Source organism: Microcaecilia unicolor, chromosome 8 (genome assembly GCF_901765095.1).
Source record: "Microcaecilia unicolor chromosome 8, aMicUni1.1, whole genome shotgun sequence".
NCBI classification, from domain to species: Eukaryota; Metazoa; Chordata; class Amphibia; order Gymnophiona; family Siphonopidae; genus Microcaecilia; species Microcaecilia unicolor.
In genome coordinates this window covers 216,666,509-216,689,595 of record NC_044038.1, presented here as the reverse complement: position 1 = coordinate 216,689,595, position 23,087 = coordinate 216,666,509, and the positions used below count along the sequence as shown (strand labels likewise).

At 42.2% G+C, this 23,087-nt stretch overlaps 1 protein-coding gene across 2 annotated transcripts in view; it reads right to left on the bottom strand.

Annotated features, from left to right (window-relative positions):
• TMEM189 (transmembrane protein 189) overlaps positions 1–21,954 on the bottom strand; it is a 66,169-nt gene extending 44,215 nt beyond the window's left edge. The window contains exons 1-2 of one of the 2 annotated variants that reach the window (XM_030211290.1): positions 21,689–21,954; positions 7,177–7,296 (exon numbers count right to left, since the gene is read on the bottom strand). In XM_030211290.1, the coding sequence (XP_030067150.1) occupies positions 7,177–7,296; positions 21,689–21,845 (277 nt within the window). In that variant the 5' untranslated portion in view covers positions 21,846–21,954. Of the gene's footprint in view, positions 1–7,176; positions 7,297–7,687; positions 7,905–21,688 lie in introns of those variants that run through there. The other variant, XM_030211291.1, reaches the window with a different exon arrangement.
• Between the last annotated feature and the right edge of the window lie 1,133 nt (positions 21,955–23,087).

Below are 23,087 nucleotides of genomic sequence, written 5' to 3'. Positions count from 1 at the left end.
GATTGCACTTGGGTTTGAGATGTGCATATTTTGGCTTTGTAAGTCTCCTGCACACTAGCACTGGGTCTTGGTTGGTCCCACTTATTTCTTAACCTTTAGACAATTGTCTGGTGTTGAGTAGGCAAGCATTCCACAAATATTTTTACACACATTTCAGAAACATTTCTGCAGATTAAATACATGTGCTGATTAGGGCTGTACCAAACATGCATATTCAATTTGATTCAGCTCCTAATAAATTATTTGCATTTGGCCGAAAAGCGATTTAAATTCAAATACAAATAATCTGGGGATGTACTGTGCTAAATCCTATTGAAAAACAATTGGTCTCTGATTTCAAATTGCTTCTTTTGTTATTATGTTAAAGCTCAATTATTTTATGCTATTGGGTGCAGCTGTAGACTGCTGATGCAGAACAAAAAAAGACATTACAGTACAAAAGCAGCTTCCTGCTCCTTCTGTTGCTGTTTTTTTTTTTTCAGGTATCACACATTCAGGATTTCTAATCACTGCCCAGCACTATACCCACCTCCTAACCACCAGCCCTGCCTCCCGCCACTGGCTAAGCTTCTGGGGATACCTTCATGTTTATCCCAAGCATGTTTGAATTCCGTTACCGTTTTCCTCTCCACCACCTCCCGCAGGAGGGCATTCCAAGCATCCACCACTCTCTCCGTGAAAAAATACTTCCTGACATTTTTCTTGAGTCTGCCCCCCTTCAATCTCGTATCATGCCCTCTAGTTCTACTGCCTTCCCATCTCCGGAAAAGGTTCGTTTGCGGATTAATACCTTTCAAATATTTGAATGTCTGTATCATATCACCCCTGTTTCTCCTTTCCTCCAGGGTATACATGTTCAGGTCAACAAGTCTCTCCTCATACGTCTTGCAACGCAAATCCCATACCATTCTCGTAGCTTTTCTTTGCATCGCTTCCATTTTTTTTTTAACATCCTTCGCAAGATACGGCCTCCAAAATTGAACACAATACTCCAGGTGGGGCCTCACCAACTTCTTATACAGGGGTATTAAAACCTCTTTTCTTCTGCTGGTCACACCTCTCTCTATACAGCCTAGCAATCTTCTAGCTAGGCTGTATAATCTGGCATTAAATCCTCTTGACCAACACTGATATGCTGCCTCAGACCTGGGGGCGAATTTCTCACATTGTGCATGTGTTAAAATCCACCTCATTACCACTCATGTGCACCCCTTTAGGTCTTGTGCACCTTGCGGTAACTGCCTGTTTCTGCTCACAGTAGCCTCTGCAACAGTCCCTGTGAAATGGAAACTCCATATATTCTAATGTCCAAATCCTTTTTAAGTGTTAGATGAACAGCAGATTATATAACCGGAAGGCTCCTTTGAACTGAGTATCTCATTAGGGTAAAATTGTGGTGAATGTTTGATATGGATTACTAGAAGATTATATAAATAAAAATAAATAAATCTGGCCAGATGGCTATGGATGCAGACAGATAGCCATAAGTACATAAATAGTGCCACACTGGGAAAAGACCAAAGGTCCATCGAGCCCAGCATCCTGTCCACGACAGCGGCCAATCCAGGCCAAGGGCACCTGGCGCGGTTCTCAAACGTACAAACATTCTATACATGTTATTCCTGGAATTGTGGATTTTTCCCAAGTCCATTTAGTAGTGGTTTATGGACTTGTCCTTTAAGAAACTGTCTAACCCGTTTTTAAACTCTGCTAAGCTAACCGCCATTTCTTTTAACCTACGTACAATTACATCCCAGGTCATTTTGCAATTATGTATGTGCAGGGAGGGAAAGAAAGAAAGAGATGGAGATGCTGGAACTGGCTGGGATGGTGAGAGAGAGAGATACTTGTCCTTGTGGAAGAGGAACAGAGTGCTCTCTATAGAATTCCATGGCTAGGAGAAGGAAAAAGGGGAGTGTGCATGAGAGGGGGTGGAGGTGAGACACCACCTGGTGAGAGGTAGGTACACCTCAGGGAATTTGGTGCAAGTCAGAAGAAAGTAATTTGAAAAGCCTCCAACAGCAAAGATTCAGCTTAGGTTGCTCACTGTTTTGATATACCAACTTTCATTCCAATTATGCTCTTCAAAAATATTTCCAAAATGGTGCATGAATTAGTGAGGCACAGGATGGTAAAGCAACCTGTCCAATACCAGCAAGCCAGTGGTTTGAGGGAAATATAGTGGCACCCAATTCTCTTACTGAAAACTCAATTTTAACCACTGCATCTCCATCCACACATTACTGTTCACTGTTAAATTCAGTGGTTTGAATTGTACTGACATTTATCATATTTCTGTTATATGGTTGTTCTACAATGCTGTTAAATGTGTATATTTCTGATACTATATCACATTAGTCCTATTAATGGCTTCAATTTGCCAGCTCTACGTTTACCTCATTAATTATGTTTATATTTAGTCATTTTACTATTGTTATGTTGATAACAAAATTGCAAGTTTTATGTTAAGCTGTATCTGTTGTACACCACCTTGAGTGAATCTCTTCATAAAGGCAGTTAATACATTTCAATAAAGTGTGCTTTCCACACTGTCAAATTTGTTAAAATAAAATGCTAGATACTTTATGGAAACAACATGTTGCATTCAAAACATCTGGTAAAAAAAAAGTCATGAAGGATCTTCTACTTTTAATGTTTCCCAACGTAGCCGTTTGAAATTAAAAAAAAAAAAAGTATACATTTTGTTTTTCACAGATACTAAAGGGAATACAGTTGAAGTCACCTGGGTATCTGAGCAACCAGCATGTAAATTCAATGGTATTAGCAAGGGCTCCCAAGGAATATTTATTTTGCTACCTCATTAAAAAGGATCCACGCCCAGAGCTCTGTGTACTTATTACAAAGGCAGCTCTGGTAAGGAATGTATTTCAAGTTTCCTTCAGGTTTCAAGTGCCCTTGAATCTAAAACTGTGCTACAGTGAAGCAACATATTAAGTTGCTTTGTACACACCCACAGGCTCTACAGGAAAACAAAGAATCATTTCCTGTTACCGATACTTCATGGGAAAACAAGGAATGAGGTGTTCAGACGTACAGTGCTTACATACTACCAAGTACTGTGAATGCTTTTCTGTTCAGTTTTAATACTGATGTTCCTTCTGAATTACAGTCCCACAATCCAGGAAAACACTGGACCTTTTTTGACAACCAATCTAACAAAATGAGGCAGCACATCTCTATATATAAAAACGCACCTCCAACGTTCTAATGAAGCCTCAGCCGGAAACTTGAGGCTGCATAGATATCCGGTTTGCCCGCCCCGCCCTCGCGTCACAACGTGATGACGTTGAGGGCGGAGCACTGACACTCGGGGGGGGGGGGGGGGGGGCAAACCGGACAAGGCACTGGCGCGGAGGTGAAGCAACAAAAACAAAACCAGCGTCCCGAAACCTCCCCCCCCACACACAAAATATACGGTATCACCGTTTCACGGACAAAGCCAGCCACAACGTGCGACGTAAGGAGGGAGGCAGCAGCCTCTCGAGTGCCGAAACACACAAGGCACAGGCGCGGAGGCGGACCAACAAACATAAACAGAGCGTCCCGAAACACAAAAAACCGTCGCGAACTACATAAGACACAGGGTGACAGCGAGTCACGGAGCGAACCTGGAACAACGTGCGAGGGAGGGAGGGAGGCAGGCAGGCAGACAGCCTGAACGTCGGAGACTGGGAGGGAGGGAGGCAGGTAGCAAGCAAGCCAGCCAGCCTGAACGTGGGAGCCTGCCTGACCGTGGCAATGGGAGGGAGGGAGGAAGGAAGGAAGGAAGGAAGGAAGGAAGGGGGGGCACGACCATGACAGCTGGAGGTAGGGGAGCCAACCACCCTGAAGCTGGGAGTGGGGGACACACTCTCAGTCTCTCTCACACACACACACTCTCATTCTCAGACACACAGTCTCACACACACTCGCACATTCACTCTGTCTCTCGCTCTCTCACACAGTCAGTCTCACACACACACACTCACACATTCACTCTGTCTCTCGCTCTCTCACACAGTCAGTCTCACACACACACACTCGCACATTCACTCTGTCTCTCGCTCTCTCACACACACACACACACATTCACTCTGTCTCTCGCTCTCTCACACACACACACATTCACTCTGTCTCTCGCTCTCTCACACAGTCACTCTCACACACACTCTCTCAAACATCCACACTCAGAGGCACACCTTGCTAGCGCCCGTTTCATTTGTGTCAGAAACGGGCCTTTTTTTACTAGTTATAATATAAGGAAGATCCTTTCGCAGAATGCAACTAAGCCTTATTCAATAGAGGTTCATTGGATTAGCCATGCCCTAAAGGCTTCACTTTGTGGCATGGTTAATGCAATGAACCTCTAATTTTGAGCTTTAGTGATGGTAGAAGAACGGGTTGCCATCTCCTTAATCAAAATTTTTTTTTAAAATATTTGTTTTCACTATGTATGTATTTAGTTATCAAATGTGTTGATCACTTGTCTAATGAAGCTCAAGGCAGTTTTTTTTTCTTGGTCCCTCCCCACCCCACCTTGTTGTTGCTTTCCAGTGATAAGGAAAGTTTTCAGATTAAACAATGACCAGAAAACCATTATTTTCAATCACTATGGCTGAGACTGTCACTGTTTATCGATTCTCAAGCAGCATGAGATAAATAAATCCCTGGTCTGTGTCCAAGTCTAAAACATTGCCCTAACCCACACAGAAGAATTCAGAATACACTGTGGAACCTTTATCGATAAAAATTCCATGTGTGAAGGAAAAAGAAAAATAGTGGTGCAGTTACATAATACCAACCACCTGGCCAGAATGAACAAATAAAATAGAAAAAATTAGGGGAACCACAAACTTGGCAACACAATTATTAATGGGTAAAGATAACAGACACCGAGGGGTATGTTTACTAAGGTGCGATAGCGTTTTTAACATGCCTATAAAGTTAAGGCACGCTACACAGTAGTACGCCAATACATTCCTATAGGCGCGTTAGCGTTTAACACGCATTAAAAATGCTAACACGCCTATAGCGCGCCTTTGTAAACGTCAAGAAAAAAAAATAACCACTGTCTACTACAAAGACATTATGAAGTCTGAATTTGGTATTTGAAAAAGCAATAAAAAATCCAAAAGAAGCAAAAGAAAAAACAAGGGGAGAGAAAAAAAAAAAAGAAAACCAGTCACAAAAAGAGCTCTTAACACATGCAGGGTAAACTGGCTTATGTTGGCTCATAATTATCATTGGTCAGAAAAAAAAAAACCCCTCCATTTAACGTACCAATATTTCAACAGTGTCACAATGCTGCCTCCCTTTTCATTAATCAAAACAGGCTTAAATGTTTCGTATGCAAATTTTAAACGCACTTATCTTTGAAAAAGCCACCAAAAATCAACAGAAGAGGAAGAAATAATCCAAAAGCTCCTGACAGAGATTCTCTGTGTTTCACTGAAGAAGCTGTTTCAAGAGGTGATGGTACATCCCAATGGCCATTTTGGAAGCCTCAGTCGTGCACTGGGATGTACCATTTTAGTCCCTTCGATTAAGAGAGTTTAAGGTGAGATTTTGATGTAAATGAATGCTAAATGTTTGCCTATATAAATCTGGATTAGGTGACATTTGTAATATATCTGTAGATTCATCGGTGTCTTTGTTTCTGTGAAAATGAGTAAGTTAAAATCAGGTCATATTGTTGCTGGCGGTGGAGACTGGAATGAAGTTTTTCTACTAGCCCAGTTGAATTGTGTTCAGCAGGCGCTACTACTTTTTCTTCAGTGTTTGCACTAAATTTCTTCCTGGACTAGACAAAAATCTCCACTTAAGGCATGACAGATCAAACAACGTACCTTAAATAGTAACCAGTAGAAGACTTCCACGTTCAATGATCACAGATCCCAAAACTCATCAGTAAATGAGCTTCAGCGTTCTAAATTTTGTTTCAAGCTCAACTATATATGGAGTCGAGCTTTTTTCTCTGACCTTCTCTTATTTGAGACTACAAAAGCTAAATGGAAAACTTTAAGGTTTTGTTTATAGGAACATTGTTCCATTTTAAGGTTCCAAGTAAATGCTTGGCCTGCTACATGGCAAATATTTTTGACCTAGCGCCAGGGGTGGGGGTGTGGTGAATAAACAATAGAAAGTTCATCTACTATTCAAAATTCTCAGAATATACTAGGTTTCGGTTTTTCCACTTTAGTTTATATAAACGCCCTTTTTTGACGTATGAATTGGATTACTCTTCAGTAGTGTTTTACATCTTTTTATGGGATTCACTGCAGTAGCGTAGCCAGAGTTTAATTTTTAGATGGGCCTGGAGGTGGACTGGGTGGGCACAGGCCTCGCATTTCCTCTCCACCCGCTACCATCTCCCCCCCCCCCCCCCGCGACAGCCCCTGCACAGGGTCAGTTGTGGTCATTTTTACTGACCTGAAGCGCCGGTCTCCCTCCAGCACCGGCGATTCTCATAGCCAGCCTTCTGCCAGCGCGCGTCGTCGGGGCCTCTTCTCAGGCACGTCCCACCTACTCTGCAACTTCCTGTGTCCCACCTTTGTGAAAAACAGGAAGTTGCAGAGTAGGCGGGACGTGTCTGAGAAGGGGCCCCGACGACGTGCGCTGGCAGAAGGCTGGCTATGGGAATCGCCGGTGCTGGAGGGAGAACGGCGCTTCAGGACAATAAAAGTGAGCAGACCACGCGGACGGGGAGAGCGGGCAGAAGAGGCTGGGCGGGCCTGGAGCAAAAGTGGCTGGGCCTGGGCCCGTCCAGGCCCACCTGTGGCTACGCCCCTGATTCACTGTCAATAGGAAAAACTCTATAACCCAATATTAATTCCTCTGAACAACACAAAACCTCTTTACAATCTTAATATGTGCCCCACCTCTAATCCAAAGCATCAGTGTAAATAGCCTATTTCTGAAAATCCCCAGATTACAAGAGGGCTCTATACCTCAGTGGGCATTATCCCACTAACCAAAAGTCTGAATTGGGTCCTACCCACAGTGAAATGATGGTACACATGCATAAGAGGTCATTTTTGTTGGTGATCATATTCTTTTTGGGGTTTTGTAGATGACAGATTATTTCTACAAGCCTATGTCCAGAGACAGCAACAATCCAGATACCACATGGCCCTGCTCACTATATATCTAACATAAGAAGAGGGGCTTTTCACTTACACACTCCAACCATGATCGTCATGATATGTTCCAACCTTGAATACAGAATCAGGCCACAGAAGTTGAAGAATATCAAAAAGAAGCACAGAATGACAGAAATCCATTCCTGCAACCTCTTTCCTGGAAATGAAGGAAAAGAAAAAAAAAATTAGCATTTTACACACTATCATAGGTGATCAAAGAACACAGTAAAACTCCCCTCGCTAGTTAAGCCGTTTAATCAAATAGCTACAAAAAACTGCAGTCCATGTCCAAGACTCTGTATTTCAGTCAGACCCTTCCTTAAACTCTCTTCCTTGCAATTTTTTATAGCTCTTGGACTGTGTGCACGTTTCTCCTTTACAATGCATTCCAGTATATGTAAAGTGATTCTACATTCAGTTGTTATCCAGGCAACAGTACAGCTAGAAAGACTGGGCCACAACAGCAAGTGACAAAAAGCTTTGAGGGGGAACGTGGGCAGTCATACAAATCCATTTGCGAGTGAAAAAAAGTCGGATTGAATATATACCACAAGAGAAATCCTGATTTATAGAGGGTTGCTTTAATTGCTTTTTACAAAATAAGCTGTCAGTCATCAAAGCTTCTTGTATTCGTCAGGGAGGGTAAACAGCACAGGCAAAGTGCGTTGCGATAAATGAGGTCTTTTGTTGGCAATCCCAGTCACATGAAGGCATTTATAGCTGAAACAACAAAAGCTATGGAACAGACAAATTTTCATCCGAAGTGAATTTAACAGGCTGCTAGCACAGAGCGACTCCAAGATGGGTCTTAGATACAGCCAGTTCTGATGCAAGCGACCTGCCAGTACATGGCTGCTCCGAGTGATAAGAAAAACTGAAGGAAGAGAAAACATGTTCACAGCTCATGAAGAGGAGACTCCTGATGTCCTGAGTTGTAGCATAGTATTCTAACCACTACATTTATATCAAGTTTCAAGTTTATTAGTTATTTACTATCCCGCCCTATGGGAGACCTTGTGGCCCGGCTTACAATCTAAAAGAGAGAAAGGCAAGAAGCAAAACAGTAAAAAGGTAGATAGTTAGACATGATTTGAAGGAGAAGGGGTAGAACTACAATATTAAATAGGACAGATGGGGATGGGGGAGGAGGGTAAAAACATGAGGGGAAACACATACTATCTTCGAGAGTTTTCCAAGGTGCCAGCTGAAAGATGTTTAATGGTATGCATCGTTGAACAGATAAGTCTTTCTTAAATTTCTCAAGCGAGGTTTGTACGCGAAGGGAAGCTGGAAGACTGTTCCAAAGTTGGGGGCCTTGTACACTGAAAATGCAGTGCCTTGTGTGCTTGTGAATTATCTCTCGATAGCTTGGGATGACTAATTGGTTTTGTTGTGCTGATCTTGTTCGAGCCGGGCAGTAAGAAACAAGGTGGCAGAAGAGATAGAGGGGTTGTTCTGTTTGCAATGTTTTGAAGACAAGTAGTAAATGTTTATAGGTAATACAGTGGCTTATTGGAAGCCAGTGGGCTTCCTTAAGATATGGAGTAATGTGGTCATATTCTTTTTATGTTTCAATAATTTTTATTGATGAGTTCACATGGTATACAAGTCCATTTCAATCAATATACATCTTATAATAAATAATTCTATCACATGTTAATGAACCTGAAACTTCTATCATCAATGTTTTCCAATCTTTCCTCCCCTATCCCTTCCCTCTTGTCTTCTTATATATTTATGATGTGTACATGTATAATTACAGTACAGTTGTGTAACTATTAACAATAAATTTCTATATTAAACGCCAATAATTATATCTCGTGTTTTACTCTGTGTATTATCCCAACTGTATTTGCAGGCAGGTCCTCTTAATGTGTTCTTTCAGAGGATTGCTCTCCTAGCTAATAATACACACGTCCCTCCAATATGCATTGAGTATTACCCTTCCCAATTCTATGCCCCCTCCCCCCCACCTCCCTCCCCCTCTACTCTTATGGAACCTTCTTCTTACTTCATGGTTTAGCTACCTCTACCTCTCCGCGTGCTACAACTACCAGAGTGTAAGTTATTGTTCTTGGCACTTTACAACTCTTTCTGTGCGTACCTCCCTAACTTTGTATTCGTCAACTAACCTCCCCCAATCTATAGTTACTTAGCTACCCCCACCTTCCCCTTTATAGTATAGGCAGATTATTGAGAACTGTGCTTCTCGCTTTATGGGAAATATTTTGCAAATATCTGTTCCAGATAGAAATAAATGCTTTTCTTTTCTCTGGGGTGCCTCGTGCTGCTCTAGCCTCCCATAACATCAACTCATGGAATTTATTCATCCAAAACCAGATGGTGGGTGGTTCCTCTTGCATCCAATGCCTCAGTATACATTTTTTCCCCACTGCGTATGCCTTACCCAGTATTAGATCCATGCTCTTGTCTGATAGCTCATAGGCCCCCCTTTTATTAATAACACCCCTCTCCACGAGGGGATTAGTCTGTGACCTATAAGAGTCTCAAAGTAATTATGGATCCTTTTCCAGAAGATTTTCACTTTGATACAACTCCAAAATGCATGCAAAAATGTATTTCTCCCTCGTCTACACTTTACACACTGAGCAACCTGTGCCCAGCCAGCTCTTGCTGCTTGTGTTTGTGCTATGTATACCCTATGTAATATCCTATACTGGCTCTCCTGTAGCTCTGCCCCGCCTACTTGCCTGGGGATATCTTTTATCAATTTTGCAAAATTTACTCCCTTCAATTCATATCCCAGGTCTTTGCTCCATGCCTCTGTGAGTGCTCCATAGTTTCGGGGTGGACCCGGTACAAACTGGATATGGAAACGTGACCATGTGTATCCCCTTTTAGGAATTCTCGGAGTTTTTGTCCCAATTTTGTGCCCAAATCCTCTTGGTCTAAGCTGTACCAATAGTGATGTAATTGTCTGTATGTATAGTGATCTTTGTTGGTTAGAGAAAGCCTCTGTCACAGGTCTTGAAATGTGTATAAACCTCCCTCCTCATTTACTATGTGTTTCATTAGGGTCATTCCCATGTCTGACCAGCTCTTGATTAACCTAGCCTCCAGTCCAGGTGGAAAATCTCCATTCCCCCGGAGTGGAAGCTGATCGCTAATATTTGGGTTTTGATTCCAAGCTGTCATGAGAGAGCGCCAGACCTGTCTTAAGGGTTGTAATAGAATACTTTTTACATGTTGGCGGTAAACATTTTGATTGAACCTGTAATAGGAAGTTTACATGCCAAGGTTTATATAGTGCATATTCCCAACTGATCGGAGTAAATTGTTCTGTATTAAGTATCTAATCCCGGAGGTGCCGCATGAGACATGCTTGATTACACAGTTGGAGATTGGGTAATGTGGTCTTATTTATGTGAACTGGTGATTAGACGAATATGCAGGGTTTTAAATGTTCTGAAGGCGGCAGATGTCTGGCTCGAAGGGCTTTGTAAAGGGAGTTACAGTAATCGATTTGAGAAATGACTAATGAATGAATCAGTATATTTAGTGCAGTCAAGAGAATTAGAGTATGTATAGAGCGAATAAGTGGCATCTTGTAGAAGCAACGTCTAATGACCCAAGAGATTTATGGACCAAATGATAATTTGGAGTCTATAAGTATTCCAAGAATACAGATGGTTTCAACCTGGGGTACGGAAATATTAGTTAGAATTGGTGCAGGTAAAGCGGGACCAGGTTTAGATTGAAAAAAGTATGGTTTTGGATTTACTTGGGTTAAGAGCTAATTTGTGTTGTGTAAGCCAATCAGTGATCTGAGCAATTTCATGGTTGACAGTGGAAATTTCAGTCGTTGAGCCGGTGTTAAGAGGAACAAGTACCTGAATGTAATGTGTATACGAATGCAGTCATGCCAAGGGATTGAATAAGCGTCTAAAGAGGAGCCAAAAAGATGTTGAATAGTGTTGGGGATAAAATAGACCCTTGCAGTACTCCTGAAGTAGGACAGAAAGGGGTGGAAAAAGAGTTTTCATGCAATACTGTATAGTGACGATTTTGCAAGTATGAAATAAACCAATCTAGCACTGTAACCGAGATCCCACTCCCTTCATGCAGCTCTACTTGGATTAACATGTCTGAATTATTACAAAACTCAAAACAAAAATGGCCAAGAATAATTAGTGAGTATCCTCAAGCAACTATTTGAGACTATTTCCCACTGAAAATCACTATGAAAATGAACCTGTCTCATGCTATTTGTCACTTTTCCAGCTTATACAACACGCAGGGCTGATATAATCTTCAATATTCCCCTCACCTCTCCTAGAACAACCCTTTGGATATCATACTTAAATATTAAACTTTCTTTCCTATTTTTCAGACATTATGGGGCCCTTTTACAAAGGCACGTAAAGGCCCTGGGCAGGAATTCTGAATTTGGCATGCCGAAAACACGCAGTAGAAAATATTTTCTACCGCAGGGCACCTACCTTGTGGTAAACGTCTGTTGGCGCGCGCTGCATGTTTACCATTAAGTCAATGGGTAGTGGTATGGTCTCTAGCTGAAAATAGATGCGTGCTGGTTTCATTTTGCCACACGTCCATTTTCCGACCCATTAAAATAATCCCTTTTTTCCCCAGACACGGTACAATAAGGGTCTGGCATGCGTCAAAAACGCCCCCACATTGCCCAGGCCAGTTTTTGGCACACCATTGTAAAAGGGCCCCTATGTTCGTGTCTGATAAATTGACTTTTTTGGAGGGGGGGAGGGGGGAAGAGATGGAGAAGACCGTCTACTGCTTAAATTAGTCCAAACAATACTTTGTGTTAATTAAATAAAAGTTAGTTGTCATCAGATATATATGTAAAAAAAAAAAAAAAAAAGATGCCCTTAGTTTCAGAAATTCTTAACCGACAGAGACGTATTTTCAAAGCACTTACACAGGGGCTCATTTTCAAAGCACACAGGTTACTATGGAACTTTGTAAGTCTAAAAATGCTTTGAAAATGAGCCTCAAAGTCTGTTCTGCAACATGATAATGCCACTTACCAGTTCTGCTTTGTTTTCTCTTGGTTACAGTGCGTGGAAATAGAAAAATGGGTTCTAATATAATAGTGGGATCTGATACTCTAGATACTCTTGAATTCTTTTCTGTTGATGGGTGCGACATTAAGATTGTACAGAAATTGCATACTTTAGGTGTTGTTCTCGATTCATCTTTGAGCATGCGAGAACATGTAAAAAAAGGTAACTAGTACCATTTTCATGAAACTGAAGGTAATTAGGCATCTGCGGGATTTTGACAATTGAGAACTGTAGACTAGTGATACAAAGCATTGTGATGCCCCTGTATGACTACTGCAATAGTCTTAACTGGAGTTTCTAAGCAGACATTAAGAGCTTTACAAACTGCCAAGAATGCTACTGCTTGAATTTTGTTTGGATTGAGTCGGTTTGATCATATTTCTCCAATACTGATGAAGCTGCATTAGATTCCAATAGAATTTCAGATTCATACTGTTCTTAGTATTTAAAGTAGTAACTGATACTGTACCATCTATTATCTCTGCTAGTTAGATCCTTGAGATCTGTTATGGTAAATTTATTTGATGTGCCTACTTTATGGGTGGTGTGTTAATATAGAGCTTCAAATTTTTTTAATATCATGGGACCTTTACCTCCAACGCCGCAAATGATTGGATCCTTGGATCAATTTAAACGGATGGTAAAGATATTTCTCTTTCATCAGTGTGCTTCCTCAGACTGAGTAGTTCACCAGGGTGTAGACTGTGCCATTTTGTGAAAAGTCAGGTCGGTAGACCTACAGTACGAAGGGAGTGTTTGTCTGTTTTATATGTGATTTTGTGTGGATTTCTTGTGTACAATGATTTTGTATATTTTGTTGTACACCGCCAAGAATGGTAGATTGTGCGGTATAAAAATGAGCAAAATAACATGATTGTGTCCAATTCCTATTACTTTGTTAGTTTATAAAAGTTCTGTTTGGGCCTCAGTACGAAACTCAAAGTACAAATGCAGTAAACAAAGGCATACACTTCCATTTTCCCAACCCTTGCTATGTCTCCTCAGCTGTTGCATGCTTGACTGCAAATCTCGCATGTCAGAATTCTGTGCATAACAATTCTACGATGCTCTGATGTACAGACCTACTGCACTGAGTGAAAACAACCTTCTGTTGGCTGGATGAATTGTGGGCATCTGAAAGTTGATAAGGAATCTAAGAGCCTGAAGAAAATTAGGGTTGCAAGTTAATGCATTAACTGCAGTTAACTGCAATTAAGTACTAATCAGGATTTTAAAAATTAATCACGTTGCAGCGTCTACTGTCTCCTCCAAACATCTCTTCTGCTCTTTTCCGCTCCCAATCCCTGTCCTCAGCGTGATCAGCATCCCCCCCCCCACACGATTCATCATGACAATTCCCACGCCAGTCTACGTTAAAGATGGGAAGCTTGCCAGGTGCCCTTGGCCTGGATTGGCCACTGTCGTGGACAGGATGCTGGGCTCGATGGACCCTTGGTCTTTTCCCAGTGTGGCATTACTTATGTACTTTTGGTCCCTGACAGCATTACACAAATGCTGCTTCTGGCCTGGTCCAAACTTTCCCTCTGACATGTGCCACCCATGCAGCAACAGGAAGTGATGTCAGAGAATGCAGAACAGGCCAGGGGAAAAGCAATGTCGCCACTGCCGGGGACCAACAGGAGCACTAATTCAGTACGGCCCCCATCCCACGTAGGATCCATTACCAACTACTGGAATAGTTCTCCATGTAGAGAATCCAGGCTCACCCTTATTCTAAAAGACCCCACAACAGGGATACTCCAATCAACATCTGGCATATTAAAAAATCACCTATTAGTAGTACTTCTCCTTTCACAGCTATATTTTGAATGTCTTCAATTAATCTCTATCTACTTCTGTCTGTGAAGGAGACCTGTATAATTATACCAATGTAAATACGTTTGCCATTCCATCTTTCCAGATGGACTCACAGTGTGACTCACAGTGCCTCTTCCTTACCCTGTAGGTGTGGCTTTAATATTATCTTTAACATATAATGCCACTCCCCCTCCCTTTCTTCCTACCCTATCTTTCCTGAACAGATTATAGCCCGGTATTACTACAGTATACCCCAGTCATGGTTCTCTGTGAACCATGTCTCTGTGATTGCCACTAAATCCAAATCAGCCTCTTCCATCACAGCCTCAAGATCTAAAACTTTATTTCCCATACTTTGGGCATTAGTTTATACTGTTTTCCAGATGTTGCCTCTTTCCCCCCCATTTGTGTGGAGGTATTTAATGCTTCACTTACCTGGGAACTTTGACCACCCTGCCCCAACAATTCTAATTTAAATCCCTCTTCAGTAGATTAGCCAGTCTGCCACTTATTCCCTTCTTTGATAGATGGGACACCATCTCTGCTGTGAAATCCTCGGAAAAGTATCCCATGGTTCAGGAAGCCAAAACGCTCTTGAAGACACCATCTGTGCAGCCACAGTTTCTCTCATCACTGCTTCTGCTACTACTAAACAGTGTGATAGCTGAACCTTGTTGCATCCTGGACCTGGACATATTTTATATTTCATATCTAATCTTTTAGAAACAGGCCAACTGGAAAGTAGATTTTGCCGTATGTGGAACAGTTCAGTGCACCATGAGCAAGCACAGCTACTGTTATCTTAGGGGCCTCTATATATTTCTGAAATAAAAGCTATGCGAATATCTTTTGGAGAAGAGAGTAAAACACTCTGGAAGAAAGAAAGATGTGTAAGAGAAAGACCCAAATCCACCACTAACCAAGATTGCACACTACTAGATCATTCTGCACTAAAAACATGCCTTTTGCAGTCATAAGGTTCAGCAAAGAGAAACCTGAAGAGTGAGTAACATCTCCTTTTAACTGTAGAAGTATTTGTGCTGGCCAGCTTGTACCTGTCAGAGGTTTCACCAGAGTTCATGCAAGCAATCTCTCCAGAAGCGGCTGCACTGTAAAAGTCTGGATATCTCAAATGGATCTCCCCTTTGGGCAGCTCGACTCTTAAGAGACTGCGCTTGGGGTTGATGGCTTCTCTATTGAAGATTCTCGATTGGACAGGAGGAAATGCCTTTTGCAGGAGTTATTCCTGTGCAATGTATCTAGGAGCAGCTTCCTCTCAGCTTTGAAGTGCTCACACAGACAGTTTCTTTGTGCTAATGGTGACTTTTGAGCACAACGTTTACTATTCTTCTGATTGTGGTCAGGATCCAAGCATAAGAAACATTTAGTATGTTGTCCCCCTTCTCCCCCACTGCTAACTCCCGGCTCCGTTCCTTCTATCTCGCTGCTCCCTATGCCTGGAATAGACTCCCTGAGCCAGTACGTCAGGCTCAGTCTCTGGCTGTCTTCTAGTCTAGGCTTAAAGCCCACCTCTTTGCTACTGCTTTCGACTCCTAACCATGACTCTCTTACTCAACACCCTCACTTATCACCCATACCACTGCAATTTCCCCACCCCTAGCTGTCTGTTCGTCTGTCCAATTTAGACTGTAAGCTCTGTTGAGCAGGGACTGTCTTTTCATGTTGATTTGTACAGCGCTGCGTAAGTCTAGTAGCGCTATAGAAATGTTTAATAGTAGTAGTAGTAGTATGCATGATAAAATTCTGAAGTTTTCTGCCACAGTCGGACACGGACAAAATCCTGATTCTGGTAACATAGTCCTTGTTTCTCTGGAACTCAGAGCTAGAGCAAGTGGTAAAAGTAGTTAATGAAGCTGGGTTTAAAGAATGCTTGGGAGAAACTCCTGGAGGAACAGTCCATAAACCGTTATTAAGGTAACCTTTGAGATAACCATTTCTTACACATGAGGCTAAGTAATATGAAATCTTGCTACTTTGGGGGATTCTGCCATGTACTTGTGACCTGGATTGGCCACTGTTGAAAACAGGATACTAGGCTAGATGGAGCCTTGGTGTGACCCAGTAGGGCAATTCTTATGTTCCCAGGAGCAAGAGAAAAACTACAAAAACAGCATTGGAAAAAAAAACACTGAAAAATTTAGGTTGAGAAGGGAGAGTTTGTTTTACATTTGTTAAGTGAAGTGGAAAAAACAAACAGAGGTGCTGAGACGACCACTTTGTTAGCTTAGCGGAGTTTAAAAAAGGTTTGGACGGCTTCCTAAAGGAAAAGTCCATAGACCGTTATTAAATGGACTTGGGGAAAATCCACTATTTCTGGGATAAGCAGTATTAAATGTTTTGTACATTTTTGGGATCTTGCTGGGTATTTGTGACCTAGATTGACCACTGTTGGAAACAGGATGCTGGGCTCGATGGACCTTTGGTCTTTCCCAGTATGGCAATACTTATGTATGGGAGGGGTCGCATGTGCTCAGAACTTTATACTAGCACCACTGGATGACATCACCCAGTTGTGTGCCCGACTCAATCCTGGTTGTTGATAATTCTACATAGCACCATACGATAGCGTTTCCCAAACTGTGCGCTGTGGCACATCTTGACCTCCCCTCCCGCCGCCCACAATCCAGCATTGCTCCCTAATTTCTCCTCCCACAGGTCTGGAATCTGTCGCTTCCTGTTTCTTCCCTGGCCGCCGCTGCAGTGCTTGCAGCTTACATTTTCGGGCCGTCCGCGATTCAAACAGGCACTGAGGGAACTTCCCTCTGCCGCGTCCAGCCCTCACAACAGGAAGCTGCATCAGAGAGGGCCGGATGCGGTTGACTGGGAAGGACCCAGAGAGCCTGCCTGTGTGAATTGCGGACAGCCCGAAAATGTAAGCTGCAAGCACTGCAGTGGTGGCGGAGGAAGGAGAAGGAAGCGGCAGTGATCTTAGACCAGTAGGAAAGGTGGTAGCTGGTAGTTAGCAATGCTAGATTTGGGGAAGGCAGAGGTGTGCTGGATTTATGGGAGGAGAGGGGCTGCAGGGAACTGTGTGCTGGATTTTCTGGGAAGAGGGGGCTGCAGGGAAAGGGAGATGTATGTGGCTAGGGGGGGGGGGTGCTGCCACAAAAATCTGCTTGGATACTATGGGTTCCGTGAGCCGAAAAAGTTTGGGAACGGCTGCCGTCCGATAATGATGTTAAGTACTAAGATACTGTAAGTTTTTCCCTAAAGAACTTAAAACCTAACAGTATACCTAAGACAACGGGAGACAGAGAGGCGTATTTTCAAAGCACTTAGTAACCTATGTTTATTTAGCATTTGCTATACTGCCTTTGCTAACTTAGCAGATCAAAGCAGTTTACCTAACAGATCTCTTTTCACAAGTATGAAATGCATGCACATAATTTTGAAATTGAATTGGAATTTCAAAAGGTGCACCACAGTTGTTTTTTTTTTTTTATCATTTATGTTATTGTTTTTAGACCTTAAGGTATACATATAATGAGTCATGACGATTTCTTTGCTGCCAAAATCATAAGACCAAAAGTAATGCATAAGGCAAAAGATGCTATGGCCACAGGCAAAAGCAAAAGTTAAACCATAGTTTATTTCTTGCTATAGCATGACAGAACTATGGAACTTTGTAAGTCTTTGAAAATGAGCCCCAAAGTGACTTGCCCAAGGTCACTAAGAATGTGAGTGGGATTTGAACAGTGGTTTCCCTGGTTCTCAAATCATTGTTCTAGACCGCACTTCCTCAAAGCAAATACTGTTTCTAAGCCACACTTTAATGCCAACACAGTCCATTCAAAGTGAATGGGCTGTGTCGGCATTAAAGTGTGGCTTAGTAAACAGGGAGGACAGTTTTCACAAAAAACACATGCTAAGCTGTTAATGCTTTTATAGATGTACACTACATAGAATGGTCTTTATAAAAGTTTGAGGGATGAAAATCTGTGTAAATAACTAAATAAAATGCCATCTAGTCTGCACAATTTTTTTCCAATTACCGTATTTTTCGGACTATAAGACGCACCTAGGTTTTAGAGGAGGGAAATAGGAAAAAAATTTTTTTTCCTTTTTCCCAACTCTAAAACCTAGGTGCTCCGGTGCGTCTTGTCCGAATCCCGCCCTCCCCCCGGCCCTGTCACCCCTTCTCCCTACTCACACGATCTTCCCTGGTGGTCTAGTGACGTCAGGGCAGGAAAGAGCCCCCTCTTTCCTGCCCAGCGCGCTGCTCTCCATCCTCCTGTATGCATTGCTGCCTGACGGTCTCGGTGAGATTCAAAATGGCCGCCGAGAATTGAAGTCTCGGCGGCCATTTTGAATCTCGCCGAGACCATCAGGCTGTATACAGGAGGATGGAGAGCAGCGCGCTGGGCAGGAAAGAGGGGGCTCTTTCCTGCCCCGACGTCACTAGACCACCAGGGAAGATCGCGTGAGTAGGGAGAAGTCTACCTTCGGACTATAAGACGCACCCTCCATTTTCCTCCCAAATTTTGGGGGAAAAAAGTGCGTCTTATAGTCCGAAAAATACGGTAATCTGTTCTTTCTCGTTATTTCCTTGCAACTAAGAATCCTTCTGTGCTCATCCCAGACTTACTTACTATTAATAAAATATTTGCTTCGCCTATGGTTTTACTCCTAGCCGAATTACTTCACATGCATAATTAAAATACCTTACTATATAACAAAGCCTAACAAACATTCCAAGCTAAAAAAAAGAAACACCTTTAATCCCATCTCTACTCCTCCTCCTTTAAGGTAAGAAAGTCAACCCAATTTCAAGGGGAAAAGCTTTCTTAAATAGAAAAGCTTTTATTGGTTTCCTAAAATTGAAACAATATGCTTCATTTCTAATATGCAAAGTTGGACCCATCACTTTCTTGTTACTGTTTTTGCCTTCATTACCTGCACTGAGAGGTTGTTTCTTGCCTCCACCACCCTTTTTGTAACATATTTTCTAGTGTTCCTCCCGAATCTAACCCCTTTGCCCTCATATCATGCCAAAACAATACAAATCAGAAGGTCTGATAATTAAAATTAAAGGCAAATTGAGTACTCAAAACCTTACTATTGTACATTATCTGTCAGTTTATCCTCATTAAAAGAAAAAGGGTTTCCAAACAAAGAAACATCTTACCCCAAGTCCTTTTCTACTATAAATCCACTTTATGAATAACAATGACATTAAACAACTGCTTTATTCTTAATATTTCCCCATCAGTCTACATTTCTTGTACAGTGAATAAGCCTGGCATGCTAAAAGCATAAAACTGTAATTTACCCAAGAGTTACATCCCATAAAGAAGTGGGGGAAAAAAACTTTGACTGCAAGAACCCTGTTTGATTCCCAGCTGATGGCATCAGCTTGTCTTGGAAAAGAAAAACAAATTAGGAGCAAACATCATGCAAAGCAGCACACTACACAGAGGATAATCTGTTGCTCCACTCTTTAAAATGCGCTCTGGAATCACAGTAGAAGTGATGACACTAATTCATTTTGCATGATGGACTGCATTACAGACAATCAGGAATGGCATGATAAAGTCAGCCAACCGAAACTAGCTAGAACCATTTGACAATAGATGTGTAACTAATAATTGTATTCAGATGGTGTTTATTCAGATTTGCAAAACACACACATGGAAACTATGAATACAATTAAGAGTATAGTGACAGTTTCGACATTCTAGGATGCTTCAGCCTAATGGTTCCACAGCAGGAGATTACGTCCATAATTTTTTTTTTTTTAAAGGAGCAGCTCATCTACATAGGCTGCAAACCTATTCTTTTTCAGTTAGTTGGTTGTTGACACCCCCCACACTGTCAGACCAACGCTTTAAACATATCTAAAACAGTACATATCCAGCATATACAATATTTTTTTGTCTCATTTGAAACATGCATTATTCAGTGTATTAATACTGCTGTATGAGAAAAGAAGCTGGACAGTGCAGCATTGGAATTTCTTATTCTTAGTAACTAACTTCAGAGAAGAAGGGAGGTTACAGAGTTGTTGGACATAGGGAATGAGACGGGCCAATGAAAACTGAGGTGAAGCAGACTAATCTATGGTCTCTGGTAGCTGTGTAATTGTTCTTTATGACAATATAGAAAACAAATGTGAATTTGGAACTTAAGCATTTCTGCAGAATCTAGACAAAATTTTGTAGCAAAAATTTGGGTTATCATGTATTCCTATCTATTTGCTGCTAAACAGATTGTCTCCTGTCACGCTGAACATAAAAGTCTAACTTCTCCTCTTTATATACAATACCCATGAGAAGAATATCTGTTTTCCATACTAATGGCGATGTGAGAAAGGAGAATGTAAATTCTAAAGCAGGATATGAGAAATACCATTTGAATTACTTGTTATTGATTCATACATCCTGCCTAGGGCTAGTCATTATGAAAGGACCCTTTCATTATGAACTGAAGTCATCTAGAACACTGCCCTTATCATTTTTAGCAGACCTGAATAGAGAAGTCTCATTGCTTTCATGCACCAAGTGTAAGCATTGACTGTGGTGATAAATGCATGTACACAACTTGTAGTCAAAAACTGTAAACTGAATGCAGCAAAGCACATCCGAGAAAGAAAACATTAACAAATACAAACAGAATATTGAGCTGCTATTTTATATTTCTGGTACAAAAATTGATAAGAACCAAGTGTGAACACAAACACCTACTGTATAAAATGTCAACATTACAATATCTGAATATTCTACTGAATTCACCAGATAGTACACATGACATCCAAGCACTCCTACAAAACATTAGGTTGTTTGTTCTATGGCTTTAAGAACATAGGAGTTATTGTAACTTGACTTGGGCTGCCATTTGGAAAAGCCACATTCCGTTTAGCAAACACCATTGCCAGTACTCCAGTATTCAATAGTTTTAATTCTAGCCCCCTCCCACCCAAAGAAAATATATATTTAGCAGTTTACATGTACCTGGGGCAAAATGTTTTTATACATGCCATAGTTTAATCTAGATTTCCACAGCCATAAGTTCAAGTTGTTAAATGCCACTAATACACGACCACATACTTTCAGTAGACAAAAGAGAATGGTTTTAGCCTCCTAACTAATAACCAGTAGGTGTGTACTAAGCTCAGGGAATTTTTAGTACCGAGACCTAAACAGAAATGTAACAGAAACCGGTCTCACTAACTGCAATAATTATGGTCCACGTTGCATTTTGAAACCTGCAAAAAGATTAACCTTCCAACATTCAAAAAGCAAAACCTGCAAGATGCTCCAGGTTGCAAAGCTTATCAAACCACGGTTCATTCTGCCATAGTACCGGGAATTAAATACATGCTTAACTTTATGTTGCCTGATCTCTTTTGCCCATTAACAGCACCGTTTTAAAGCACCTTTACCACTGCAAGAAAACGTCCTCCATAACGGACATGACAACTGCACGCAACTCTGTGCAAACACATTCTAGTTTGGCAGAAAATCTAGAGGCTGCGTTTAGCTAAGCAGTCTGGGCGTGTGAATTCAAGGCAGCCATAAAAAGCCAGAGAAGCGATGCAATTCGGTCCCAGTGGCTCGAAACCGAACCCCACCTCCGCTGGAACAATGCATTGGCGGGGCTGGTCTACGGGGCCCTGGGTCCCCTCAAGCCCCTCTGTCCAGCCTTTATCTCCCTCACCTGGGGAATAGAGTTCCGCCAACTCCCGGGCGCCCGCGTGCTGCGGCCCCCAACGGGGAAGGCCGCCGCCTGCACCGTCCACCGCTGTTTCGCCCTCTTCAGCCATGGGAACAAGCGGTTGCTGGGCTCCGTTCAGCTGCTGCATCCTCCTCGCCATATTCTTCCCTCCAGCCCTAGAGCGCCCGCAGTCCGCAGCCAATAGCAACGCGCCGTCGCTTCCGGGTGAATCCCGTGACCCCAGTGGGCACGCGACCCGGGAGCCAATGGCTGGGGGCTGGGCTCGTGAACCAGTCGGAGGCCGAGCTTCCCAACCTGGCGTGTCTCGGCGGCCAATCCGGAACGCGTCAGGGAGCGAGGGGGGGAAACACGAGGTTGAAGGCGGACCGAGAGAAAGGGTGGGGCCTCGGCTGATGGGGCGGGGCTTAGGACCGCAGGCTTTATTACGAAGCTCGACTCCTCGAGCCGGGACCCCGGGTGTGTATGGCAGGCGTTCTGTGTCAGTGATGCAGTGAATGTGGTTTTTCTCTTTTGTATCTGTGTGTGTGGCATTTATGTGTTTCTATATGCCCTCTGTATGTCTGCTTGTTTGAATAAAGGTTTCTAAACACTTTGTGCCAGTTGTGGGGGGTTGAAAATAACCTGTCGAATTCATGTTTCTGATATAGTCGTCTTGGGGAAGATTTTGTCTTTTTTAGGTATTTTAATAGAAAGCTGCCGTGTGGAGTTAAGGTTTAGAATGTAGTAATCGTAAGATTTTTTTTTTTGGGTGGGTGGGGTTCATATTACTTTAGGACAAATTAAGGAATGCTTTTACTAAGGGCCCTGTTTACTAAGCAGCTTTAGAGGCGAGCTACCATTTTTAGCGCGTGCTAACTGTATAGGCACCCATGGTTAGTGCGCGCTACAAACGGTAGTGCACCTTAGTAAATGGCCTTGTCGTGTTAAGTGCCAACATTAGTTTTGCCATTAGCGTGTGGTAACCGCACTAATTGTTCTTATTTTTTTTGGGTTGGGGATGTGTCATGGGTGGAGAACGGGCATGGAAGTGTAAGTGGAATTGACTTACGCATGTTCTAACGTCAGAGCAGTTAGCGTCTTCTAAATAGGAGGTGGTTAAGGGCACCGGTGCAGGGCCTGAAAAAAAAAATCATAGGAAAATGGCAAGTTTATGGCTGCAGAAAGTAGAGGAGTGTGGTAGCCGTGTTAGTCCACTCTTAAGGTTATCAATAGAAATCAAACAAAATAAAACATGGAAAAGAAAATAAGATGATACCTTTTTTATTGGACATAACTTAATACATTTCTTGATTAGCTTTCGAAGGTTGCCCTTCTTCCTCAGATCGGAAATAAGCAAATGTGCTAGCTGACAGTGTATATAAGTGAAAACATTCAAGCATTA